The sequence below is a fragment of the Tyto alba genome, unplaced genomic scaffold (assembly GCF_018691265.1).
Source record: "Tyto alba isolate M040663 unplaced genomic scaffold, T.alba_DEE_v4.0 Super-Scaffold_9, whole genome shotgun sequence".
Classification (NCBI taxonomy): Eukaryota; Metazoa; Chordata; class Aves; order Strigiformes; family Tytonidae; genus Tyto; species Tyto alba.
Window position 1 is genome coordinate 26,059,030 of NW_024881330.1, and position 27,998 is coordinate 26,087,027.

At 38.6% G+C, this 27,998-nt stretch overlaps 1 protein-coding gene across 2 annotated transcripts; it reads left to right on the forward strand.

Moving 5' to 3' along the window:
• The first annotated feature begins 553 nt into the window (after positions 1–553).
• On the forward strand, positions 554–27,900 carry VIRMA (vir like m6A methyltransferase associated). 2 transcript variants are annotated; one of them, XM_042785814.1, is made up of 24 exons: positions 554–643; positions 3,274–3,386; positions 3,651–3,737; positions 4,127–4,175; positions 4,804–4,972; positions 5,878–6,000; positions 6,530–6,814; positions 7,525–8,677; positions 9,991–10,482; positions 11,235–11,389; positions 12,790–12,872; positions 13,332–13,425; positions 13,562–14,106; positions 14,674–14,909; positions 15,681–15,933; positions 17,490–17,707; positions 18,925–19,057; positions 19,637–19,789; positions 21,699–21,859; positions 22,114–22,210; positions 23,260–23,426; positions 23,592–23,923; positions 24,863–25,006; positions 25,461–27,900. In XM_042785814.1, the coding sequence occupies exons 1-24, from the start codon at positions 581–583 to the stop codon at positions 25,616–25,618; spliced, it is 5,463 nt and encodes a 1,820-aa protein (XP_042641748.1). In that variant the 5' UTR covers positions 554–580; the 3' UTR covers positions 25,619–27,900. The 2 variants fall into 2 exon arrangements, with proteins under 2 accessions (XP_042641748.1, XP_042641747.1); XM_042785813.1 differs by having other exon boundaries at positions 559–643; positions 3,271–3,386.
• Positions 27,901–27,998: the final 98 nt, after the last annotated feature.

Here is a 27,998-nt window from a genome sequence, read left to right on the forward strand (position 1 = left end):
TCTATGCCAACTTCAGAGAAGCGACAATTTCTTACATCTGAAGAGCCTTAGTTCAAAACACAGAAAGGCCGCAAAGAAAAATTTTCAAGCAGGACTGCATTTAGTCAGTGTCGAGCCAGAAACCAAGTAGCAGCAAGGCTTGGCGCGGATGGCACCCCGCCAAATTCACGGCGACCCACACCGAGCTGGGTCTCTGGAGAGCTGGGGCCGCTCCCGCCGCTGACTCCACCGCGGAGGGGAGAGCCCGCCCGGCCTCCTCGCTCTCCCTCCCCCCGAGCCTTCGGTTCACTGCGAGTGACCCCGCAACTCTCCCGGGCCGGGGGAGCGGCAGGTCCGGGGCCTCACACGCCGGCGGCCCCGTCCCGCTCCGCCTCCCCTCAGGGCGCTGAGGGCGGTGGGCCCCGCGCGGGCGGGGCAACGGTCACCGCCCCGCCCCCTCGTATAAACCACGCCCACCGAGTAACAGCCCGGCCCCCTTAGAGTATCCACGCCCCATATAAGCCCCTCCCCCCAAGGCGCGGCGGCGTTCCGGAAGCGCTCGTGCCGCCGCCCGGAAGCCCTTCCCCTCGGCCCAGCAAAGATGGCGGTGGACACCGCAACCGAGCTGCTGTTTTTAGACACGTTCAAGCACCAGAGCGCGGAGGTAACGGCGGCGGCGGCGGGGGGGGGGTGTTGGGGGGTCGTCGCTCTGCTTCTCTTCCTTCTTCCCTCATGCTGCTGGCGCCCTCCGGGCCGCGGCGGCTAAGGGGCGCGGGTAGGCCGCGGCGCCGGCCCTCGCCTCAGCGGGGGGCCCGGGCGAGAGGGAACCGCCCCGGGCCAGCTGCCCGCTGAGGGGGGTGGATTGTCCCCTTCTTCCCCGCTTTGCCCCTGAAGCCTTGCGGGTACGGCGGCGGGAGAGGAGAGAAGGTTTCGAGGTAACGGGGAGAAGAGGCTAGCGGGAAACAAAGAGGATAAAACTGATTCCTGAAGTCCATGAGAGAGTAAGTCGGGGAGCGGGCCATACCCGACCACCGGTGTGATACCTAATGCTTTTCTGTAGCTAATGAGGAGTGTTTGTGTGTGAGATACTCCTTTAGATTTATGCAGCCTACATGCACCATGAACAAAGTTAATATTTCAAGCTTGCTTTAGCAGTGGGAGACTGTACAACTGTTCCCCTTTGAGGCTGTTGGGATCTTGAGCATCCTTGAAGCTGCTTGTGTTGCAGCAGGTTTGCGCAGGGCTCAGCCCGTTTTGCCTTTCAGTGGGGAAGAAGGGAACCAAGAGGGGGAAAGTGAAAAGTATAGTGTAACATGAGAAAGATGTTATAGAATCATAGAATATCTCAACTATGTTTATGGGTGGGCATTAGGGAAAAAAAATTAAGTGTTTTGAGCTGATGCTGTAATTAAAAACACATGGGAAATGATTCTGGAGTCCTTTGTAGCTGCCAGGATCAGGGAGACCCAAATGTATTTTTAATTCTTCTATTTAGAACAGTATTGGGCAGGAAATACTGGACAAGACATGCTAGCTACTGCTGTTCCCCTGGGTAGGAAGCACCAGCCACTCCTGTCCCGCCTCCCTGGACAGTGTGTTATCGTATGGAATGGTGTTAATTGTGTATAATGTTTTCTGGCACATTTATTTTTGCCAGTGACATTTTCCAAACCTGAACAATGTTGAATTTTTATTAAAGAAAAAACCCAAAATGTATTTTATGTGTTACAGAAAAGCCTTTTTTATGTTACGCTTATTCTTCAGCAAAATGGATCATGAGTCTTGCATTGGAACTTGCAGTTCTTGAAAAGTATTGCTGAGTTTTCTAATAAAATTATTTATTTGGCTTAGCTATTCAGTTTAACATGTGTTGAGCAGTTCTGATGTAGTTATTTCATTTAATGTTTTGGAGGGAAAGTGGATTGAATTCACTTGCCACCCTGCTGATGTTGATGCATGGCTGTCAGGGCATAATCCCAGAACACTTAAAAAGGGATTTGTCTGTCATCGGGCAGTGCTGCTGGATACACGGCTGCCTCAGCAGCAGCCTTTCTTCCAGAAATCTCAGTCTCCCACAGCCCTCGCTCCTCACAGGCTACAGTCCCCCCATGGCCGTTAACAAAGCCGTGCTCCCTGTCACAGTGGGGCTCCTTTTGTTCTGCCATCCCGCTTGTAACACGTCAGCGCTGAGGGCGAGATGTTGTATTTGAGTGCTAAAGGGTGTGTGCATAGATTTCTTATTAAATGACAGTAATATGTGCCCAAGAGCACATGCATAAATATTCTTTTTAAAGCTTTACTTGTGACTATTTATTTGTCGATTAGCTTTCTAAAAATCTTGGAACTTTATTGCCTTATGCTGGTAATTTTGACGTTTCATTTGCTTTCTGATTGCGCTGAAATTTATATAACTTTTGACTGCAGATCAATTTGTTTTTTATTTTTGAGTTATGTTGGTAGATACTTAGATCTTTTTTTTTCTTTTTTTTTTTTTTTTCCTAGCAGCCTGCTAATTGGAAATATTTAGTGAGGACAGTGATTTTTAAGAAAGTCTTTATATGCTTACAGTTGGACATATAGTTGATACACACTCACAACATAGAGTATATATATACATGATAAAGATGATGTATAAATATAATAAGACCTAATATACTGAATTTAGTGAGAGACTTTCAGCATTAATTTGGTAGCTGCTACATGGGAAGTCACTGTGACTTCGATTACTTTCTAGTCTCCTCAAACATCTTATAGGAGTCTTGAAGCATAAAATTTCTTTATATGTTTCTTGTTATTTCTGTGCTGTAAACAGAAATGCTATTTGCAAGTGTTTTTCAGATGTTGCAAAATTGGAGAAGTAAGCATTGTACACAATTTTTGTACACATTTAGCAAAACATCTATAGTATTATTATTTCTAATATAACATTTGCTAGTGTTTAAAGTTAAAACACACATTCTTTAGTTATAAGTTTGATACGTTTTATTAAAAGGGAACTATATGCTCAGTTTTTCTTAAAGATCCAGTTTTTGCTCCTGCCAACATACTTTATTAGAGAAAAAGTGGTTGCTGTTTAAAAGATTCTTGTAAATAAACTAGTAACACTTTCTATGAAAAACTGTTAAATATATGAAAATGCCAGAAGAAAAAAATCTTTAATAGTGTTTAACATTTTACATAATTGAGTTTTGCAGTTATTAGGATTGCAACTTCAATTTGGTTAATAAAGAATATTGAGCACATTATGTTCTTTCCATTTTACATTTCTTAGACTTTTTTTTTTTTTTGTAGCAGAGTACCAATATAGATGTAGTTCGTTTTCCATGCGTGGTTTACATAAATGAAGTACGTGTCATTCCTCCCGGAGTGAGAGCTCACACAAGTTTGCCTGACAATAGGGCTTATGGGTAAGTGAAAGATATACTAAGTGTCTGATTCAGGAACACGTTCCTGTTATTTTTTTTTTGAGCTTGTCTATCTCAAAGGAACCTCCTGTATAAAAAAGTAAAAGGCATTTGTATGTCTGCTGAACTTACTATTATTTTGGGGAGTCATTTAAACAGTAGAATTTAAAGGTTTGTTTTTTTTTTTTTTTGTTCCCTTTGTTAGTCCTACATGTATACTGATAAGGAGCTCAGAGGGTTTAATTTTTACTTTTGTTCTGTTTCCAGAGAGACATCCCCACATACATTTCAACTGGACTTGTTTTTCAACAATGTCAGCAAGCCAAGTGCCCCTGTTTTTGATAGGCTGGGGAGGTAAGTACATTGAAGATTCATGTGTGACTTCATTATCTGCTTTTCCTTCCTGACAAGTTTTTAGTGTAGAAAGTGCACAATTGAAAATCTGCATCTCCCATGATTTTCGTGTTCAGTTTGTTTTCTTCCCCTTTTCCTCCATTCTGTGTGGGAGGACAGAGGTTCATGCTTAAAAGAAGATAAGACTGTGTTATTTTTAAACTTACAGAACCCATATACATTAATGAAAAGTATTTTCTAGAAATAAGTGATTTTACACTCTTGTTTTTAAGAGCATGTGTTTGTTCAGTGTTTTATTATTGGTTTATGTGTTTAGAATTGCCGTGTTTAATTTCTGTAAATGTGCTTTATGTTAGTGGAAAAATAACTTTGTATATTTTATTTAACAGCCTTGAATATGATGAAAACACTTCAATTATTTTCAGACCCAATGCAAAGGTAATGCAATGTGATTTTTAAACCTCCTTTTCTTTTCTACGTGTCTGCCATTTAGGTATAAATATGGTTGCATGTGGTGCGTTAGCTCTGTGTAAAGCATTTATTGTTTAAGATGTTATTCTAAAACCTGCCTGTAGTTCAGATACTCACTACTTTAGAGCCTACATCTATAATGGAATGAGTTGTAGAACATTTGATTGTTTGACAGTTCCTGTAGAGGTTACCAACAGAGCTATCTACTACTTATGAGCAAAGATGAATCAGAACATTGTGGCCACAGCTAAACACATAATTTTCAGTTCTGTTTGGGTTTATTTCAATCAAGTCAGTGTTTGTGTGATGCACGGTAATGTTTTTTTTTTTTTTTTTTTCACTAATAGGCTCTAGTAGATTAGGCAATATATTGCAAGGAATTGAGTGCTTTTAGAGAAAGCTGGCTTATTTTTTGTAATGATTGATATATTTAGAGTCTTCTCAGTTTCAAAATGTGGAGTAAAGAGATATTTTAATGTTTGGTTCTCCGTTCTTGCTTTTATGCAGATACTGATACAGTGATATTAAAATAAAATAACTTTTCCTAAGTTGTCTTATGTTGTTTTTAACTACTTTTTCTTTTTAAATAAACCAGGTCAACACGGATGGATTGGTTCTGAGAGGATGGTACAACTGTCTGACGTTGGCAATATATGGCTCAGTTGACAGGGTAATAAGTCATGAGAGAGAATCACCTCCTCCACCCCCACCTCCACCACCACCTCCCCAGCAACAGCCCGGTTTGAAAAGAAACCCGAAACATGGTAAGCCTTGTGAGAAGACATAGGTTGGTTTGTTTATTTGTTTTTTAATCAACATTATAGTATTCTATCTGAAAAGAAAAACAAATTCTTTCACATTTTAGATTTCAGTGTGTTTATTTTTCCAGCTTTATGTCTTTGTCCTTTAGTCTTGTATTTTCTTTTAGATTTATATTGAATGGTCTAATGCTTTTTTTGTGTGGGTTACTTGACCTGTTGCTAATTACTTATGATGGTCAAAATGCAGTTCAATTTGTGTGAACTTGCTAAAATTTAGATGATTGAAATAAAAAAAAAATAGAATAGTATTGAAATCATAACAAAATTTCACAGTCACAATTAACTTTACTTTTGTGACCTGTATGTAAAGTACATTACAGAAGAGTGTTTGCTTTGCATTGATATTAGAATGGCCATGAATAGAATCCATGATCAAGTTCCTGCTTTAGTTTTGTTTTTAGAATCAGAATTAGAATTGTCTTGTTCAAGGTGCAGCTATTGGGCTGAAAAATTCAGTACTCTGTGTAGTAAAAAACAGTTGTAAACTATAAAAAACAGTTGATTAGATTGTAAACTTTTGTTTTAAGTAACTCAGATATTATTGGTAGAATTATAATATTGGTAGTGTCAAAGCCAGAAATGGCAATTACCCATGTTAATTTTAATCCAGTATTATATTAAAAAAACATCAGTAGTGTTAATAAGCTTGCTTGCTTATGTAGTTCTTGTTTATTTCAAAAGTGACTTCAGAAAACTGCCTCATAGACTGCAGATGCAGAATACAGATTAAATAACAGCTGGGAAATAAGGTGTTCTCTGGTCAAAAGTAGCACTGAAAAAGTAAAATTTCCTGCTTCTATTCCTGTGATTCCATTAAATGCAAGTTTTTATTTTCACAATAAATATAGTTGATGGAGAGAAAGAAGATCAGTTCAACGGCAGCCCTCCAAGACCACAACCTAGGGGACCAAGGACACCTCCAGGCCCCCCTCCTCCTGATGATGATGAGGATGAACCTATGCCAGTGTCAGGTAGAATGAGAACAGACTGTATTTTATCTGCTGCACATCACCACTTACTGGAGGCAGAATTCTCTGTTCCTGCCGGTTGCCTGTCTGCTGTTACTCCTGCTGGACAGATTCAGTTTTAGGAAAGGGATCTGAAAGAAAATGGGTTGTCTGTGTTAAATTTTATCAACTTAAAAGTTAGTAGTTTTGAGAATATCAGTTGTTGACCAATACACTGCCTGAACATGCTGCTTGTATTTTATATAAACATTCTGTTGGCTCTGGTATTCATTGCCTTTCTCCTCCATCACTCTACAGCGTCTGCTGAGTTCTTTGGTCTCCATATAGGTTACAAGTGCCAAGAATGCTTTACGTGTTTGTTTATAGTTTTACTGAACTAAGTGGTTGTTGCTTGTATTCAGTCAAATCGCCTGAAGATTTTCTTCAGGAAAAAACATTACACTATGTGTAATGCAAAATTCTAAAACATATTATTGAGCATTGGATTTCAGAGAAGTACTCTAATTTTCTTAAACTTTGTGTGTATTTTTAGTGGTTGGGGAAAAAGAAGATGATGTGGACCATAGGGAGGATTACTTTGAGCCCATTTCTCCTGATCGAACATCCATTCATCAAGAAAGCCAGTATTCTGATGATGGAGAAGTGGAGGAAGATCAACCAGAGGAAGGAGAAGATGAAGACGATGTGGATGTTGAGGAGGAGGAGGATGAGGATGATGATGATGGACATACAGTAGAGAGTATAGCTGATGAGGAAGAGGAAGAGGAGGAAGAAGATGAAGATGAAGAGGAGGGTGAAGAGGAGGAAGAAGGTGAAGGTAAATGAAATTGTAAAATGTTAAGGACAAACATCAGGTTTATGAAATTTGGGTGGCATTGCCATTATGGTGGCTAGGTGCGAAGAGAACTGGAGCATTTTCCCTTGGTCACTGTACCATTGCCTGTCCTGTTTATGGTTCTGGCATCTCTTGAGAACAGTATTTTGCTGTGGAACATTTATTCCTTTGTAGTAAACTTTCCCGTTACTTTCTATAAATAGAGGAAAATAGATACTGCTTTTATAGGTCGGAATGAACATTTGATCTTATCTGATTTGTTTAAAAATGTAGGAAAGTGGTGAAAGAAATTATTTCTGAATTAACAAATGAAGTTGTTTATGTAGTAAAGTCAACAGTCATCATCTTGTATTACTTAAAGTTCCCACCCATGCCTGAAAAATTTCAGGCTAGAGGTTTTATGGTAGATGTAATCATAGGAAGAAAATTGGACAATATTCTTGTAGTACCTTCTTGTACCCTAGTTCAACTTTCAACTAAATGTCTCCGTTATTACATAAAAAACCTGTCAACTGGAGCTTTCGCTTATATTTGGAGAGAGAAAGCTTTCTGTATGTAAGTGTATGATTGTTCTTTAACCAGTAACATTTGTATTAAATTACTACTTTTTTATTTTGAGCAGGATCTGGGCAGTTATGAACTAGTTTATCCATAATTGATTTTATTTCATAACTGAATCTTTTTCTTTTTAGGAGATGATGGATATGAGCAGATTTCAAGTGATGAAGATGGAATTGCTGATCTGGAACGTGAAACATTTAAGTATCCAAGCTTTGATATTGAATATACTCCTGAGGATCTGGCATCTGTGCCTCCTGTGACATATGAACCTTTTGAAAGGGAACTTGGACCTCTTTTATACTTCAGCTGCCCTTACAAGACTGTATTTGAGAATGAAGTTGGTAAAGTAAAGGACCAAGACCCGGAAAAAGAAAATTCAGGGGCAGTGGAAGCCTCGGTTAAATTAACTGAACTGTTGGGATTATATCAAGAGGAAAGGGGTGCAAAGTGGGTCACTGCATTAGAAGAAGTTCCGAGTTTAATAGTAAAAGGTTTGAGTTACCTGCAGGTAAAAGAAACAAAGCAAGACTATATTACTCAACTAGTAGACTGGACCTTGCAAGCTTTAAACCTTCAGGTAGCTCTCAAACAGCCCATTGCTTTGAATGTCCGACAACTCAAAGCTGGGACAAAATTGGTGTCATCATTAGGAGAATGCGGGACTCAAGGAATAACAGCACTCTTGCAGGCAGGAGTTATTAATGTGTTATTTGAACTGTTGTTTGCAGATCATGTATCGTCCTCCCTTAAACTTAATGCTTTTAAAGCTCTGGATAGTGTTATTAGTATGACTGAGGGAATGGAAATGTTTCTGAGGGGTGGTGGAGATGTACATGAAAAAAGTGGTTATCAGAAACTCCTAGAACTCATACTGTTAGATCAGACTGTGAGAGTAGTTACTGCTGGCTCTGCAATTCTCCAGAAATGTCACTTCTATGAGATTCTGTCAGATATTAAAAAGGTAGTTGATCAGTTAGCAGAGAACACTCCTTCTCTTCCTAATCACACGGAGGCAGAACAGGACCAGGACTTGGCAGGACTTGAAAGAACCAACCAAGAATATGAGAATGATGTGGAGGCTCCTATGGACATGGATCATCTTTTGGAATCTTCTAATATAAGTGAAGGAGAAATGGAAAAACTTGTCAGTCTTCTTGAAGAAATCTTCCATTTGATGGAAACTGCTCCTCATACAATGATTCAGCCACCTGTGAAATCTTTCCCAACCATGGCACGTATTACAGGCCCTCCAGAAAGGGATGATCCTTACCCTGTCCTGTTTAGGTATGGCAGTTGCAAGTTCACTTTCTAGAGTGTATTTCCTCCAGCTTGATAGAGATACTTTTTAAAGATGACCTTGCAGACTAGCGCCTTCCTAGATGTTGCACTTTGTACATTATTGGAGGGATCTGGATTGTGCTTATAAAGTCTGAGAGAGTTTGATATTTAATGTACCTGTTGTTCTGTTGGCTTTCAATCAACCTAGCATGCATATAACAAGAAGTTAACCTCTCGTTATTTTTGTTACTGTGCTAGCACTTCAGTTGCATTCACACATTCTGGCCAGTTGTGCTAGGTGCTGTACAAGTGCATATTTGAATATTGTTACGGATTTAGAGTGTATTCCCTTTGTCTTGGAACATACCTCTGCACATGGATAAAAAGTCTGAAATGCCGCTGAGCTGGCAAGATACAAGCCAGCCCTGGTCAGAAGTTGTGCAGTTGTGTCAGCGTAGCTCGCTGTTTCACAGAACAGGGAGAGGAGGGTAGGCCTGCCTGCCTTCAGCCATTTAAAGGCTCCCATGGGTTATTTCCCTGTCTAGAAGATATTTCTCTAAATGCTAATGGGTTTCTTTGATAGTAGCAGCGTAAGTCATGGCTGAATCTAAGTATCTGTGCAAAGAATCTTCAAATCACCTCTTACATATACTGTAAGGATTTAGAACATTTGATGCAGCCTTGATGATTATTTAGATACAACAAATTTAATTAAGTATAAAGTGTTATTTTATTTCTACATAATGAGGGAACCATAGAATGGTTTGTGTTGGAAGGGACCTTAAAGATCATCTGTTTCCAACCCCGCTGCCCCGGCCAGGGACACCTTCCACCAGCCCAGGTTGCTCAAAGCCCCGTCCAGCCTGGCCTTGAACCCTTCCAGGGAGGGGACAGCCACAACTTCTCTGGGTAACTTGTTCTAGTGCTTCACCACCTTCACGGGAAAGAATTTCTTCCTGATATTTAATCTAAATCTGCTGTCATTCAGTTCAAAGATGGTTTTGGTGAGGTGTGTGGGGTTTTTTTTTTTGTGTTTTTTTTTTTTTTTTTGAGATCAGGCCCTTATATCTAAGGATTTATTTCTTGTAAAAGTTACAGCAATTATGTTTTGTAAGATTAAAATTTTATACTATATTGTAGTTATTATTTTTCATAGTCTCTTATAGTTATAATTTACAGTTGTTATTTCTCATAGTCCACAGAGCAATAAATACTGAGGCTAGGAGATGTGTAATTTCATATAATGTTATTATGCAGTGTTGACAGATGATTGTAATACTATTGATACTATTGATTTTTTTGTTTGCTTTTTTTTTCAGGTATCTCCATAGTCACCATTTCTTGGAATGCATTACTTTGCTGCTGTCTATTCCAGTAACAGGCGCACATCCAGGTGTGCTTCAAGCTATACGGGATATATTACGTTTCCTGGCGCAGTCACAAAAAGGTCTTCTTTTCTTTATTTCCGAGTATGAAGCAACAAACTTGTTGATTAGAGCACTCTGTCAGTTTTCTGATCCGGATCAAGAGGAAGGCCTCCAATCAGATGGTGCCAATGAGGATACTTTTGCCCTGTGGCTCCTGCATTCAACACAGACACTGCAGTGCATTTCAGAATTATTCTGCCACTTTCAGCGGTGTACAGCCAGTGAGGAGACTGACCATTCAGATCTGCTGGGAACACTTCACAACCTTTACTTGATTACTTTTAACCCTGTGGGAAGATCTGCTGTGGCTCATGTATTCAGTCTGGAGAAAAATCTCCAAAGTCTTATTACTTTAATGGAGTACTATTCCAAAGAAGCTTTAGGGTAATTTATGCATTTATTTATAACCTTTAGGTTTTTTCATTTTAAAAGTATCTATTTTTTATAAATAATTCAGTAAATCTAAAATAATTTGTTCTTTTAGATCATGATGTTTTTATTTAAAAACAAAACAACTTTTAAGTAGAAGAATGTAATAATAAAATCTGGCCTCTCATTTGCAATCAGGTACTTAATACCCAGAATCTGTGTAGGTCATCAGCAGAGGTGTTGTAATATAGGTCAGACTTTTAGCTATATGAAAAAATAAATCGGTCAGTAGGCAGTTTTCCTTCAAGCAAAAAATTGGTCTGTAAAACAAGAAAAAAATTTGACTGGGGAAACTGGACAGTGCACAATTCTCTGGTGTGGGGATGTCTCAGTTCTTTAAGTTCTTAAAAGTGTTAATGTCATTTTCTCCGGGCAGGCAGTTTTACTACTTTATGTAGCAGTACTTTTAAAACATTTGTGAAACAGACAGAATTACGGAAAAAGATTTGTGGGTTGCTATACTCGCTCCCATCTTTTGTGGATGCTGCAATAAATACAAAGTTGATGTGAAAGAAAGCTTTCACTTTTCAAAAAGTGTAGGAGAAAATTGTGTTTTTTTTTTTTTCTTTTTGGGTTGGTAATTATATGGGGCAATCCTTGGTGAAGATAAAAATTCTGTAGGGAGATTTTTAGGCATCAAAGAATGAAAATCTAACAGATATTCAGTTGTATTAGCTGAGGTCTAAAGAAAATCTTTACTGTTTCAGAGATTCAAAGTCAAAGAAGTCAGTTGCTTATAATTATGCCTGCATCCTTGTTTTGCTGGTGGTTCAGTCTTCCAGTGATGTCCAGATGCTGGAACAGCACTCAGCGCCTTTGCTGAAGCTTTGTAAAGCAGATGAAAATAACACCAAATTGCAAGGTACAGTATGTGGCATTATCAACTGAATTGCTTGAGTATATAGAAGAAACGTTTTATTTGTGGGTGATTGATGCTTCACTGTCATCTGGTTTGGATAATGTATGTAGTGAAATTTCTTTTCCAGCCACATCTGATTAGTTGAGTCACTGAGAAAATCTGTAATTTTTTTTCTTTTAATGAAAGGCAAATAGGAAATTCTTTATAGTTACATTACTTTTCAAGTAATATTAGCTACTATGAATTTTGGATAAGTGCAGCAAGTTTGAAATTGCTTCTGTATTAAAAGTAGGAGAGCAAATTTTAGTAAAAATGCATCAACTTGTCAATGAGCTGGCTCTTATTTTTGTTGTTCCCTTTAGTGATGTAGCCTTATAGAGTCTTTATATACTAATAAAAAATCCTGGGACTGTTTTCTAGCACCAAGGCCAACTGGCACAGAATAGTCTATGTTACTCTATTACTAATCTTTTGACATCCAGACTGTGTCTTCGTGTGTTCCCTGGCTTATGTTGACTCACAGATCATGCCCAGGTTAATTTGAAAAATTTTGCTGGGGACTATTCTGACATCTGAACGTTGAAACTAACGTCCAGAGTTGTTCTCTGCACTGCTTAACTGACTCATGTAGACATACCAGTGATTTCTTCCAGAACTTAAATGCACTGAAGGAAATCAGAATTCTTGGAAGTTTTAGTTTAATTCTCTCCTCTGCCATGCTCTTACTTCTTTGCTCCTCACCTGATCATCAGATGGTTTCATGAAAAATGGGGCTAATTTGTTAAACCAAGTCATGAAATCAGTCTGAGAATAGCTGTCAATTCATATCCAGACAACCTTTGAACCTTCACATTATTTTAAATGTTTTCAGAAACAATGGGTTTTAAAACTTTAAATCTCTTCTCCCAGGAAATTAGGACTTTCAGGTTGTTCTAGACTAAGAGAGACTTAATCTGTAAGGACTTCCAGAGTGAGTATGTGTTATTGGTGCAGAGATTGGCTCCATTTGGGCTTTTAATAGGAGTTTTGTAATCAGTTTGTAATAACTTGTTATGTACATTTTGTCCTTGCTCTTAATGGCTCTTTCTTTAGCTGACAGTGGGACCCTTAGTGTCTTTTATAAAATATGTTCGATTACAAATACAGATAATCTGAAAATTGAGTGTTTGGATTGAATTGAACCAAGTTTTGCCTGTGTACATGAGGTGTATTGCCTGTTCTAAAGTCTTGTTTTTGCTGATGCTTTTCAGCTGGCTACAGCTGCAATGTGTGCCTTTCAGATTTCACATTGGGCCCTAGTACCTGTTGTGTAAATTAAGTACATTTTTATTGAAAAAAGTTTTATGTTCATAAATGCTGACAAGTTACTTGATTAACTCTTTTTTTTTTTTTTTCCCTCCCAGAGCTCAGCAAGTGGCTTGAACCGTTGAAAAATCTTAGATTTGAAATAAACTGTATTCCAAATCTCATTGAATATATCAAACAGGTTAGTAAAATACAGATAGATGTTATCTTTTATTTGTGCTCTATAAGCTTAGACCTTTTGTAGTTTGATATTTTATTAGGTATGTACTAACATAATATTTAAAAATATATACTGTTATCCATAATAGAAGTTTTTATTAAAGCTTATGACCTAGGCCAGTTCTTGTACTCACTTATATATACCGAAACAAAATCTACGGTAACTACAAGATGCAAAGATCCAATTGTTTAAATCTTTTAGCTCGCCATAAAACCACAATGCAGACAATTGATCTTCCTTTTTTTTGCTTGTGGTGTATTTGTGACCGCTTTCCAAAAGGTGGAATAATTTAACTTCTATTTTGTGTAATACTTACTGTAACTAAATACAGAATTTGAATACTAAGCTAGTGATACACTTGTTTTAAAGTCCTTCCTTGTAATATGGGTTGTTTTGTTTTTTTCTTTCCCCACCTAAAAGAATATTGACAGTTTGATGACTGCAGATGGAGTTGGCCTTCCTACTGCACTCCGTGTTCTTTGTCATGTTGCCTGTCCACCACCTCTGGTACAAGGTACAGTTGATATATTTATACTGCTTAACATAGAAAAATTAATTTTCTGAGTCTTCTACTTAAACATGTCTAAAGTGTAACTGTGAGTGCCTAGGAGAAATTATACATACAGACATGTTATTTCTTTTCTGTACAGGCCAACAGAAAGACCTTAAATGGAACCTTGCAGTTATTCAGCTCTTTTCTTCTGAGGGAATGGACACCTTCATCCGGGTATTACAGAAGCTGAACAGCATACTTATTCAGCCTTGGCGACTCCATGTCAACATGGGCACCACACTTCACAGAGTTACTACTATTTCTATGGCCCGCTGTACACTTACTCTCCTTAAAACAATGCTAACAGAACTCCTGAGGGGTGGATCTTTTGAATTCAAAGACATGCGTGTTCCATCAGCACTTGTTTCTTTACACATGCTCCTGTGTTCTATTCCTCTCTCAGGCCGCTTAGATAGCGATGAACAAAAAATTCAGAATGATATTGTTGATATATTACTGACTTTTACTCAAGGTGTTAATGAAAAACTTACCATTTCTGAAGAAACTTTGGCGAACAATACTTGGTCTTTAATGCTGAAGGAAGTTCTCTCTTCAATTTTGAGAATTCCTGAAGGCTTTTTCTCTGGACTTATACTGCTTTCAGAATTGTTGCCTCTTCCACTGCCCATGCAGACAACTCAGGTATAATTTAGTTTTTAAAAAATTTTAATTATATATAACACTTAGACCACTTCTGTAGTTGTGGAAAAAACAGATATGTGAAAGGATGAATTAAAGTTTCTGTAAAGCATTTGTGTTCATATAGATTCTTTGAAGATACATGTTTTTTTTTTTATTAGAAAAAAAATTGTTACAATTTGCAGCATCTTTTAAAATTAGCAGTTATATGTTGTTTGTTTGTGCCTTGTGAAATTATCTAGACTGCCATTCTATTACTTAAACGATTGGTTATGAAGCCTTTGAATTGAACCCCGAACACTAAACTCTTCATATATTAAGGTTCTCCTTTCTTTTTGCATGAATCTTGAATTTGTGATCTCTAGTAAGTAGTCATAAAAGGGGTGTGACAACTGATGCTCCCGAAGGAGTACCTAATTTGCTGAAATTGCGCCCTGTCATTCAGTGACAATAATGAAAATGGCATTCCATGTTTTCGATGAGTACTTTATCTCTCTTTATACCTTGTGATAGAATTCAGGTTTTGACAAAAGTTGAAAGGGAAAACCTCCTGTCCTTCTGTTCCTGCAGGTAATCGAACCACATGATATTTCAGTGGCACTCAACACCAGGAAGCTGTGGAGTATGCACCTTCATGTTCAGGCCAAACTGATACAAGAGATAGTTCGATCCTTCTCCGGTTCATCTTGCCAGCCTATTCAGCATATGTTGAGACGTATTTGTGTTCAGTTGTGTGACTTGGCTTCACCTACTGCTCTTCTTATCATGAGGACTGTATTGGATCTGATTGTAGAAGACCTACAAAGGTATCTTTGTTTTCTATTGCAAAGATTTCTTTAATGAACTGTTAAATTCACCTTGGTTCTGTGCAGTAGATTTAGCCGTAGAAAAATACTTTCAGAAATACTATTTATCCATTACGAACGGAATGAATTCTCAGTCCAGTGCTATATACCATGTCCTGATGATGCTTAATGTTGCCAAGGAACCATCTCATACTTAAAAGTTTTGATGTAGACAGTTTCACATTGTATTTTTATGGTAAGTATTTTAGGAAAGCTTTCTTCAGTCTGTCCCTACAAAGCGTTATCTCATCTGTGAAGTGCTTCTAAAGGACCTATCTGATATAAATAAGAAAAGTAGGCCTGTAAAGTTTGGTGTACTGGAATTTACATACTAACAGGAAAATGTGCAGACATCTGTAAGCTGGAGGAAATTGTATGCTCAAATTCAGAGGGTTTTGAAACAACGAGTACTGTTTATTTAAAAGTATAATTATCCACATGGAATTAGATACTGTTTGTATAAAAACCTATTTATCCATATAGAATTAAAGGCCCTGTAGTATGTTAAACCTCTGTAGTATGTTAAACCTCTAGTCGATTAGTTCATTTATGAGGCAACCAGAAGTCATTTAGTGAAAGTTGAGCAATGTTCAAAAAGTAAATGAAACTAAGTATGTGAACTAGGTGTGTTTTTTTTAAAAATGCAGAACTGAGACTCCTGTAATGGTTGTTTTTATAGTTTTTTAGATCACTTTAAAAGAGCTTTTTCAAAGTGCATTGATATCCTTTCAGCAACTCAGAAGATAGAGAGAAACAGTACACTGGACAGACCACTCGATTGCTTGCTTTACTGGATGCCCTGGCTTCGCATAAAGCTTGTAAATTGGCTATTTTGCATCTTATCAATGGAACTATTAAAGGCGATGAAAAGTATGCAGAGGTTTTCCATGAGCTCTTGGCTTTAATGCGATCGGCTGGGGACAATGTCACTCATCAACAGTGCGCTGAATATGTAACTTCCCTTTTGCAGTCCCTCTGTGATCAGGTATTTTCTATATTTAATGCATAATATGTGTTGATAATTGTAGGAGACGAATGAAAGGAGGTTATTTCCTAGGTGCCTGCTTTTTTCCAAAAGAAAAAAAAAAAAATCAACAGTGTTAAAACCCACAAAGAAAAAACATGTATGGTTGGCTGCTTTGGCAGACGTGCTGTGTTGTTGCTCTTGAGTGTAAATCCTTTAATTTTACGATACTTCTTTTTGCATTATATGCACTATTCTGATAGCTCATTAGAGACTACAAACTGACTGGCACAAAGATTGACTGTCCTCTCAGCTGAGAGCGGGATGTCATTTCTCCCTGTGGGCCGCTGGAAAAAATTGAGTTGTCACTGTTTGCCTCTTGCCTGGTTGAATAAATATGTATCTCTTAGTTGTCTAACTGAAACATCTTAAAAATGTATTCCAAATATATGTTGTATGCTGCTACCATAAAACTCCACCATTACAAAAAAAACCCCAAACGTAAATTACTAGAACGAGGTAAGAAATGTTTTCTGAAAACTGATTCATAGACTAGCCCCAGTAGTTTCTTATTAGTGCAGTGCATAGATTTGCATGTCATTATTTGTCTTGCTAGTTGCATGTATGTATTTGGTATAGTGCTTACCCACTTACGCAAAAGACAGTTGGTCATTGTTGGTTAGAGATTAATCAGCCATTTGCATATAAACGAGCTCTTTGCCTGTGCAAATCCATTGTGAAAGTCAATCTTGGTCTACTTTATGTAAAATGTGGAGGGGGCAGTAGATCTTAAACTTCCTAGGTGGTGTCTGCAGCCTCTTAATTTCCATAGAATATCTCAGGTTGGAAGGGACCCATAAGAATCATCGAGTCCAAGTCCCTGCTCCTTGCAGAACTACCTAAAACTAAACTATATGACTAAGAGCATCACCCAAGTGCTCCCTCAGCTCTGACAAGCTTGGTGCCGTGACCACTTCCCTGGGGAGCCTGTTCCAGTGACCAACCACCCTCTCGGTGAAGAACCTTTACCTAATAATGTCCAACCTGAACTTCCCCTAGCACAGCTTCGTGCCATTTTCTCCTGCCCTGTTGTTGGTCACCAGAGCGAGGAGATCAGCGTCTCCCCCTCCGCTGCCCCCTGTGAAGAAGTTGTAGGCTGTGATGAGGTCACCCCTCAGCCTTCTCCTCTCCAAGCTGAACAAGCCAAGGGACCTCAACTGCTCCTTGTATTTTGATGAATGTTTTGAGATTAAGGGACAGTTTGACTACCTAGACAAGAAACTATATCTGTATTATAGAATGACTGTTTGGCTTTTAGATGTGGCTCTGCTATCACATTTCACCATTTGAAGGTTTTATATTTTTAAAAATTAATAATGGTTTGTAACCCTTAAAAGTACCAAATTAAAAAGGATACACTGGATTAGTATTTTACTGATCAGGAAATACAGGAATAAGACATTAAAGGGGTAGTGAAAGAACCTAGTGCTTCTGACTTAATGTATGGTTTACACTTATTGCTGGTATACAGAATGCATGTTTTTACTCTGTGTATAATAATAATATTTTTTTTACAGGATATTGCACTCATTTTACCAAGTTCATCAGAAGGCTCTGTGTCTGAATCAGAGCAGCTTTCCAACTCCTTACCAAGCAAAGAGCTGATGCCCTTAATTTGTGACTGTCTGATGGAAACATTAACTAATTCTGAGAGCAGTTACAGTTGCTTGCTGACGTGTATCCGAACAATGATGTTCCTTACAGAGCATGACTATGGCTTCTATCACTTAAAGAGGTATGATATTTTAAGATATCACTGACGATTTAAAATTATTTAAAAACTTCTGCAATGTGAAATAATTTCCCACTCATCTAGTAGGAAATGTTGAGGACAAGACACCTGAACTTTCATTTCTCTTTGGGGCTTCAGTGTTTTACTCAGTATTTTGGTCTTCCTTCACTTGAGATTTTACCTTTGAACCATTTCTGCAGTATGCACACAGGAGCACTTTCTTTCGAGAAACAAAGCACTGAGAAAAGGCTTTCACACTCCATTTCCCCACTCCAAGGCTGGAGGATTAGAGTAATTGCTCGTGTCCTTCCTTTTGAGTCACTCAGAACTCATCTGGGACATTGGAGAGCCCAATGTCATTCCCTCTGTTTTGGGGGGATTCAGTTTGCACTTCCCCGGGGTGTTTGACCTCCAGCCAACTCAGGCTTCTGAAACTAGGAATTTTTTTTTTAACTACTTTTGTTGATTCAACAGTCTTTTGAACAGAATATGTACGTGCAATGGGCAGTATTGTGTTGTTTTGACACTTAACTCCTTGCCCTGTATTTAGATCTGTTTTTGTCCACTGAAGGTAAGGTGCAGAGAGGCAAGGAAGTTGTGAGGTTTTTAAAAAGAAAAAGGTAGTACCTGGAGCCTTGCCAATAAAAGGTTGTTCAAAACACTCTTCTGAGCAGTGCCACAGAACTGTGCTGTTCCGACTGCAAGAAGCTACATAACCTGCAAATGAAAAATTAGCAGGTTAAAGATGCTGCTGTTTCTAGGATCCTGTATCTCTAGCTGTCAGCTTCTGTGCACAGCCTTGCTGTTTTTGTGTTAATTAGCTTTCTGATTTGTATCTGCAGTTAGGTATTATGGGATGCAATGAAACTGTAATAGCAAGCATGATCTAGCTTTATACATAAGGCCTTTGTGCAAGCAAATGTTTCTGTACTCCTATCCCTTTTCTGCTAAAGATGAAAATGTAATTTCTTGCAGGTTTTAAACGTATTGCTGTAGTACATATAGCTGTAGATGTGCAGTCTGAAATACCTGCAGACAGCGCTGCTGAGAACAACAGTTTAACACAGAGAAAACAGTGAAGCTCCAGCTTCCTAATCAAAATGCAACTTAGTAATTGTAGAATTTATTTTGTATATATGTTGTGTTGTTATAACAAGTGAGTGGAATGGCCATATTGTATACACTAATAAAATATTTTCTCTCTTTTGTTATGAAAACAGCTCTCTAAGAAAACACAGCAGTGCTCTGTACACTGTATTAAAGCGAGTAATAACTAGCTTTAGTAAAGACACAGGTGAACTGGCCTCTTCTTTTTTGGATTTTATGCGACAGATTCTAAACTCTGATACACTGGTAAGTGAATATGTATTGAATACTTAAACTCAGCTGCATTTCTCTGAAATCTACAGAGAGACACGTTCAGGAACAATTATTTCAGAAAGCAGCTGACTGTGCAGATTGCTGTGTAAGGCTTTTCAATCAGTAGTTAGTGCCATCTTTAGTTTTTAATTAAATCTGTGAAAGCTGGGCAGAATATATGTTTAGTAAATAAGAGTTTTTCAGTAGGAAGAACGACATTGATTTCCTAAGCGAATAGCATGCTGTTGTGTCCAGTTTTTGGATAAGATTCATGGTGTCCTGTTAGAGTTCCTGTGTTGATATGTATTACAGAAAGGAATCTAAAATATTTGTTAATTCTGTGATACAAACAGCTTATATAGGAAAGGATTGCATTCATCCTGATGCAGCATCTAAACTTGCCTATTGAAGTGTACTTCGTTAAAATATTTTGCATAATATGTTTTTAAATCAAGAGATTACTCTTGTTTTACTAGATTTGCTCTAATGTACGTTTGAATTCTAAGGGGTTTGCAGTCTAGAAGTATAATGAGTATTTATTTTTACATATTTCCTACTTGTCAAATATTTCAGGGATGTTGTGGAGATGACGGAAGCCTTATGGAAGCAGATGGATCTCATCCAGGCAGAACGCTGGGTCTATCTACTGCAGAGTTAAAACATCTACTGCAGAACAAAGAAGAAACCCCAGAAAACCTGCTGCTTGATCTGGAGAAACATGTTATGGTAAAAGAAGTTAAATTATCAAGTTGATTTTTGTAGTCTTGTATCTGAATGTATTTTTTAAAACAATGTAGACTGTCTCCCCTTGATGAGAAGGGTGTGCAGTTCTGTGGCATACCTTGAGGAATTGGTAATAGCTGTTGCCAGTGTTTTAATTCTGATGTCCAAAATCACCTATTTTGATGCAGGGTGGATTCTGACTTTGTATTGTGGTAACAGTGCTAAGAAGTTTCTGGTGGGGTTGGGATCCCCCTTGTGCTGAGAGTATTTGCACACTGTAAGAGCATAAGCAGTTAACTGTGTGATGAAAGGCAGAGAATGCATACAACGGAGAGCATTGGAGAGTGGTGAAGCAGATTGTTAATGTGAAAAATCAACAGGAACTGCTGCTTAGCAGTGGCTTGATGTTACTGGTGACCAGTAACAAGTGCAATACCCGGGAGTCAATATTGGGGCTGATAACATTGGATGTTTTCATCAGAGACCTGAACCTTGGATATATCTTCAGCAAATTTGTGGATGACGGTAAGCTGGGCGAGTGACTAATGTGACAAACAGCAAAGCCTCAATCCAGAGGGACCTCAATAAACCTTGTAGGATTGATTTAGAGAAAGCTTGTGTGGTTCATTAGGAAAAATGCAGAGTTCTGCAGTGAGAGCAGGAAAACCTCATGCCTTGATGCAGACTGGGCTGAAAAGGGCCAGGTGATTATGGTGGATGTTAGGTTGAACATGGGCCAACAGTGCCTGGTCGCTACAAATGAGGCAGCCTGTGTTCTGAGCTATCCTGGAAGGAGCATGGTCAGCAAATCAAGGGACCCTACTGTCTCACCCCATGGGGTGCTGGTGAGCTCTTGCATGGAGTGCTGCATTCACCTTTGGCCGGCTTTGCCCTCTTGCCAGTTGTAGAAATCTAGAGAAACTAAAGATGGTTCTACCAAGGTGGTCAGGGACCTAGAGCACGTGGGCTGTAAGAGAGAGGAGGAGGAAGCTGGGCTTGTTTAGCCTGGTGAAGAAGGCTAAGGAGCTCTCTGAGCTACTTACAGCTGTTTGGGCTGTAGTAACAAAGGTGGTGGAATCAAATGCCTTTTGGTGATTCCAGATGATAAAACAAGGGGCAGTGGCTCCAAATTGTGGCTTTAGAGGTTCAGGTTGACGTTGTCAGGGGGAAATCACTGAGAGAGAGAGAAGTGCAGCACTGCAACAGGTTGCTCAGAGCGTCTGTGGGCGCTCTGTCACTGGAGCTTTTTTTAGACATGGCTGGATAAAAGTTCTGGCTGACCTGATCCGGCTTTGATAGCCCTGCTTCAAGCAGGATGGGATTGGACTAGAGGACATGCAGAATTCAGTGCATCCCACATTTCTGTGATTGTAACTGCAAACTTAACTCTGATATTCAAATCTAATCCTGCCTAACTGATGGCAGCTGTGCAGTAGGTGGCTAATTTAGAAGAGTCCATAAACCAACTGCTCCCCAGCCTCTTGGGCACACACGCCTTTCCAGTGCTGTATGCCCTCCTGTCCCTTCCCTGGCCGCCTAAATCTGTGGGAAAAGATTAAAAGCCACAACTGTGCTGAAGGAGAAAAAGCAGACACTTAGGACATTGGCATACTCTAGCAAAGGGCTTGTTAACTAAAACCTGGGGTGATGCCTTCTTTGGGACTATGTTACGGGAGTTATTGCATCAACTGGAAATGAAGCCCAGAATGTGCACGTGGTGACGTGATTTGTTTTTTCGCATACTGGGGAGCTCTCTGCTGTTGTTTATGTACTCAGGTGTCTTAGTTTCACTATTTGTGGATGGATAAACTGTTTTGTGTAGTGTCTTCCCTCTCTTTCTTGATAAATCTCAAAAGCATATTTCCTTCTCTGAGAAGAGGAGAAAGTTCTGACTTGTGCTGTGTTGACTTAGGATCGTTCTAAGGAAGATGATGGCCTTGAATCCCTACTGGACAACATTGTTGGAGTGAGGCAGCTGTTGGAATCAGCAGGAGATTCTTGTCCACTGAGTGACCAAGATGTAGAGCCTATTCTTTCTGCACCAGACTCTCTTCAGAACTTGTTTAACAACAGGTAAAACGACTAAGCATGTGAGCATACTACCTGTGATTTACTTCAGAAAATACAATGATTTATGCGTGAATATATTCCAAACAGGATCTAAACAGCCCTGTTGTCACTACTACCTCCTAATCCCAGTGTATTTAATTTCATGCAAGTATCAAGGGTAAAGCAGCAACATTCACCCCAGGTTCTGTAATGCTGTGCATGCTTGCAGTTGGTTGTAGTTTGTAACCAAATAGGTGTTTGGCATTGTGTTGTTGCAGGACTACATATGTGCTGGCAGATGTGATGGATGACCAGCTGAAGTCCATGTGGTTCTCACCCTTTCAGGCTGAAGAAATAGACACCGACCTGGATATGGTAAAAGGCTTCATTAACATAACTGAAGTGGATTTAAAAATGAGGGTTAACCTGAGCTAGTAGCATCAGAAATTCGTACGGCCCAGCGGTTGTTTCCCTGAGCTCACCCTTGTAAATTGACCCAGATACAGGGGTTGGCATTTGTTAAAGGTTATCAAATGGCTTCAGGTTCATGCAGAAGCAGCCACGAAATTGGCACTTTTTGCAGTGCTCTTATGCAGAAGTCATCTCCTTCAGACAGGCGTTTGTTGTGTCAGTCCTAATCTGCTTTTGCGCTGCTGCTGGGGCTTTTCAGCAGTATGTGTTAAATGTGGACAAAGAATGTGAATTATTTTATTTTTCTTGCTTGTCTTCTGTCACTGTGGTAATATCCAAAGAGCCTGATAGCTACACTTTTTTTTTTTTTTAAATCTTTGCTCTGATGTGATAAAAATAGAAAAAATGGCAGTAGTAAATGAAACTCCTTGCACAAAAACTTTTCACAATATTTGAAACTTGATTTTTATAATTAAACTTTTAAGTGTAATCTTGAAAAATACACAGTAACATTCTTTTTTTAGAATTAAGCAATTGGCAGTGTCTTATGTGAGCAACAATCAGTTTCTGTTGACCTCATTGCTTTCAATCTTTTCTAGTTTTACTCTTTTTAAATTTACATGCAAAGATACTTGTGTTTTAATTTCTTAAGCAAAACCAAAACGGTTGGTTCCTGTATAAAAGCAGCATTTATAAATTTATAGGACTGTAGCTGGAACAAGAGTGCCTCACTGTAGGTCATTTAGTGGCAAGACAGGTGTTCATACTTGAAATTTATGCCCTTGACTTTGAGATTCGGAACCATCAAGAAAATTTTGCTGCAGCTCTGCTGCTTTTTTGTTACTGCTGCCTTTTGTTTTGAGCTACACTACTGCCTTAATGGTAGAGGATGGAGCTTTTTTGCTCTAGTAGAAGGACTCTAGCTGAATCTCATCCATCCTGGTGCAGCATGTTTTCTTCTTCAGAGGTGCTAGTAATGATTGTTGTGATAAAACTAAATTCCATCATTGCAGGTAAAAGTTGATTTAATTGACCTGTCAGAGAAGGGCTGCAGTGACTTTGACTTGCAAGCTGAATTGGAGAGGTCATTTTTGTCAGAACCATCATCTCCTGGCCGCACAAAAACCACGAAAGGGTTCAAACTCGGCAAGCACAAGCATGAGACCTTCATAACTTCAAGGTAAGATGAGTTTAATGAGTGAACAGTTAGTGTGTTCAGCACTGATTTGTATATTCTCAAAATGTCAAATACCTTTCAAATTGCATCTCCAATATGGAGAATGCCTGGCCTTCAGTATGAACACATTTTTACATTAACTAAACAAATCATGGTTTGTCATGACAGTGGAAAATCTGAGTACATAGAGCCTGCGAAGAGAGCTCATGTTGTGCCACCACCAAGAGGAAGAGGCAGGGGAGGATTTGGACAAGGAATTCGACCACATGATATCTTCCGTCAGAGGAAACAGAATACGAGCAGGCCACCTTCCATGCACGTGGATGATTTTGTTGCTGCAGAGAGCAAAGAAGTCGTTGCTCCGGATGGAATACCACCAGCTAAAAGGCCACCAAAAGTGTCACAGAAGATTTCTTCACGTGGTGGGTTCTCAGGGAATCGTGGAGGACGAGGAGCTTTTCACAGTCAGAACAGGTTCTTTACACCACCTGCTTCAAAAGGTATGTTGTTTCCTGTATTACAGTTGGAGTAAACGAATGCTAAAAGTGCTTCAGTAATACTGACCCCATTTACCGGCAGTGAATCATCCCTGATTAACATCCCGAGAAGGTTCTGAAGCAGTGTTGTTGAAATAACGTTTTCTAGTGCTAAGTAACTTGTCTGGAGTGCTGTGGAATTGAAACAAGGCTGCGAGTTCCTGGTTGCTTCTCTTTCCCTCTCTTTGACAAAAGGAGTTAGCTGTTTTCTTTTAGCAACTGTTGGAGTGCTTTAAGAGATGCAGTCAGGAAAATAAAAAGCGCGCTCTACCATTTGTGACATGGTAGTTCCTGAAATCGCGCATCACAATACATCTCTGAGTTCAAAAGAGGCTTTTGAGTGAAAGGATGGAAGATCCTGACAAGAGTAGGATGCTATTTTCAGTGAACCTGGAGATTCTCGCTACAGTGTTCAGTTTCTTTCATACAGAGACAAGGTTGCATTCCTTTCCCTTCCATTCCATAATTAGGGCAAGTCCTTGCACAGTACAAAGAGAAAATTTTTTTTTATTTCAATTTTTTTTCCATTTAGTAAAGGTATATAAAAATATATATTAAAAAGGTATAGTAAAGGTATATAAAAACATAAAGTGTAGTAAAGTAGGATTTACTTTACCACAAAACCTTGAAGTATTGGAGTGTATCTTAACACACTAGATAACTTGAATTCTTTTAAACTTGAGTTCATATCTGAATAATACGTTTTCCCCGATTCTTTGTATAATACAGTAACTTGTAGACTTTGAGCTAGAATACTGAGCGTATGTTGATGCAGAGTAACTTTATTTGAATTATATAAATACTATGCTCACCACTCTGAGTATTGTGAAGATTGAAATGAAAAAAAAAAAAACCAAAGTGATGTTTGCTTAACAGCATGTGGGTTTTTCTCTCCCTATCTAGGAAATTACAGTCGTCGTGAAGGCGCTCGAGGCTCAAGTTGGAGTGCACAGAGTACACCCAGGGGAACCTACAATGACAGTAGAGGTGGTCAAAGCAATTTTAACAGGGGTCCACTGCCACCATTGAGACCATTAAGTTCTGCAGGTACATGGTATTCATATGGGCATCGAACTATAGAAAATTCCTTGAATTTCATTTTTGCTTTACAAATGAAACCATGCAAGGATGCTGCAGACACCTTGAAATTCAGCAAATGTTTTAAGCATATATGAACAGTTGTCACTGAGACTGTCAAATACATGCGTTTGTACGAACAATCCATAAAACTTGCTGAATTGAACACTTGATCGCAGAATCTTAATTTTGCATTCAGATTTTTGCAATTCAGTTGTCTTCGTACCTACATGGTAATTATAGAGCCAGTCAAAGCAAAAAATGCTTGCCTAAAAGAAAAGTGAAAATTAAAAGGAGAAAACAGACCCTGTTTGTGTCTCATCTTGTTTTTGTTTCTTATGCTTTCCCAGCAGCTACTACGCCTAGGGCTTTTTTTTTTTTTTTTTTTTTTTTTCCAACTGAGTATACTTTTCTTTGCTTTAAGGCTACCGACCGAGTCCTCGCGATCGTGCTTCCAGAGGCCGAGGAGGAATTGGACCGTCTTGGACAAGTGCTAATAGTAGTAGCAGTGGTGGCTCGAGAGGGAAGTTTGTTAGTGGAGGCAGTGGAAGAGGTCGTCATGTACGTTCCTTCACACGATAAAATGAGACCTAATGGAACAGCCCAACCTTGTGTACTTGTGTGAAGATAGCAAAGAAAACAGCGGCACTAAAGGACCAATTCAGAGTTACTAGTATCTGGAGGACACCAAGAGAATATTTTTGTCTGAAGAAAAGTTTTTGTTTGATACAAGACTTGCTATTTCAATAAAATCCAAGACTTTTTGTGTACAATTGTAAATTTTTTTTGTTCCTTTTGAAAGAATGTTTTAATTTTTTTGTGGACTTCAGTAGACAATACTCAGTAAAGAACTTCTTTGAGTTAAGACTTGAAGGACTTCTAAAATATTCATTGTGCCAAAAGAAAGGTGCAGGTGTTTTGTGCGTGTGACTTATTACTGCAAGAGAGTTAAATATATATATGTGTAAGGCAATTTTACTTTTTTCTCTCAGGTTTAGAGCCATTTGTCCTTTTTTTTTTGGTCTGAGTTATTAATGAATGAGGTCCATCTGACAGCAGTTGAAGTAGCAGGTGATAGAAGATTGACTGAAATGAATTAATCTGTGAAAGAATACAAATGGAAATGTTATTTCTGTAGGTTTTGTTGTACATCTTTGGTAATGTGATTAGACACTTAAACAAGATCTGTTTAAAATTAGTAGGAAATCTGTCACTGACTTCAGGGAGAATAAGGTTAACGTTTGCTTTACAACTCCAGCTCATGCATTAGGACTACAAGAGTTATTTCACTGGGTAAACTATGTTTTGAAGTTAAAAGGCAAGATACCAGTGCCCTTAGAGAGCCTGGAGTTAATTAGTTGCCTGCCTCTCTGCTGACTTATATAGCTGAGGAGGAGGCATAGAGACAGATGTATAAACTGAACCACCACACAGTCAGATGGTAATGCTAAACCTTCCCTTTGGATAGGTAGTTTGGGTTTTTGTTTCTGTAATTAGACTGAGAAAAGAAAAACTTCAGAAGTAGGAATTCATAAAGAAATGTTAGCACTAGAGTCAAGTCTAAATTTATTTTCGTATTAAATTCAGTGATTGAAGTAAGCTTTTCACATGTTTGCATTCCTTTGGGCTCCATGGGATTTCAGAGAATTAGCCAATTCTCAGTAGCCTTTTGCATATTTGGATGGGGTGAGGAGCGGTAGCTGTTCCTAAAGGCCATATACAATTTTTACAAATGAGCTCCACTGTCGCACTTAGCTGAGCTTGATTTTCACTTATGCTTTGGTCTCTTAACATTACAAAAGTGCTATAAAGGGGTCTCTGTCTACTTAAATAAGGCCCAGTTGTAGTGTTCTCATTCTGTGTAATCTTAACTTGGGACAGCTTGTCTGCCTAGACTCAAACTTTACCACCCTATTTTAAATGTTTCCGAAGTACGACGATACTATAAATTGAAATATTTTTTTTTAGCTTTATACTGTGTGGCTAAATTAAGTAGGTTTTCATGTGAACTGCAGAAATCCCCTACTAGGTGTACTTTCTCGGTGTGGAGAGTCTGGGCCACTGTCCCACTGTTTGCGAGGTGTTTAATTTGCACAAAGTCAATCGACATGAAAGTGGTAAACTTCTTCATTGACAGGGTGCTGTTAAAGGGAATAGCACTGGTTCACAAAGGTGTGCGTTCTAATTTTGTTTCAAGTAACATGAACAAAGATTTGAATTGGAAGCCAAACAATTTTCTGAATGGTAAAATAACAGGAAAATGTAATTTTACTAATAATGCAATTGTAACGACTAAATGGGTAGAGCTCTCACAGGCATTGCAGGTATTAATGCTATTTTTTTAAGGAGCACTGCATAAATATTTTTAAAGCTGACTAGCTCCTTTAGACCATGTGTTTAAGGTTGTTTTATTTTTTTAGAAACTTTACTGTGTTGGAAACTAGCAGGGATATGAATAATTTGTTTTCTGTCAGGGAGTCTGGAATGAAAAGTGAAGTGTCAAGCATGGAATAAATATGTAAATATTCAGTACTGGTTCTTGAAAGCTTAAAATACATGGCATGTCACACTAGTGATTTTCAAACTAGTAGGAAATAAAGGGTTAGTTAAATTGTTTGATGTATGGAAGCTCTGTAAAGTAGATAGAAGTAGAGTCTATCATGTTTTGTTTGGTGTTTTTTTTTAAATGAATTTATTTCTGTGCCCTTTCAATGCAAAGTGGTTCCTGTCTTGGGTAAATTCAACTTGAAATAATGCTGTTTAAAACTTCGGAATTAGTTGGTTTGCTCCGTTAAACTGGATTCCTAACATGAGTAAATAACACTTTAAGCATTAAATTTTACTTTTTCTACTCTGCACAAAAATAAATTTTCAAGTTTTATTTCCTGACCGGAGTATCAGAACATTGGAAGCAGCTAATGCCAATGTCCAAATACTGTCTAGTGCTTCATAGGCTTACCGG

What these genes read in the sequence shown, in the direction of transcription:
- VIRMA (XM_042785813.1), top strand. Translation starts at nt 581, where the DNA reads ATGGCGGTGGACACCGCAACCGAGCTGCTGTTTTTAGACACGTTCAAG. An exon ending in GAAAAGAAACCCGAAACATG is followed by an intron (nt 4,973 to 5,877) that starts GTAAGCCTTGTG and finishes CAATAAATATAG; the next exon opens with TTGATGGAGAGAAAGAAGAT. An exon ending in TCCACCACCTCTGGTACAAG is followed by an intron (nt 13,426 to 13,561) that starts GTACAGTTGATA and finishes TTTTCTGTACAG; the next exon opens with GCCAACAGAAAGACCTTAAA.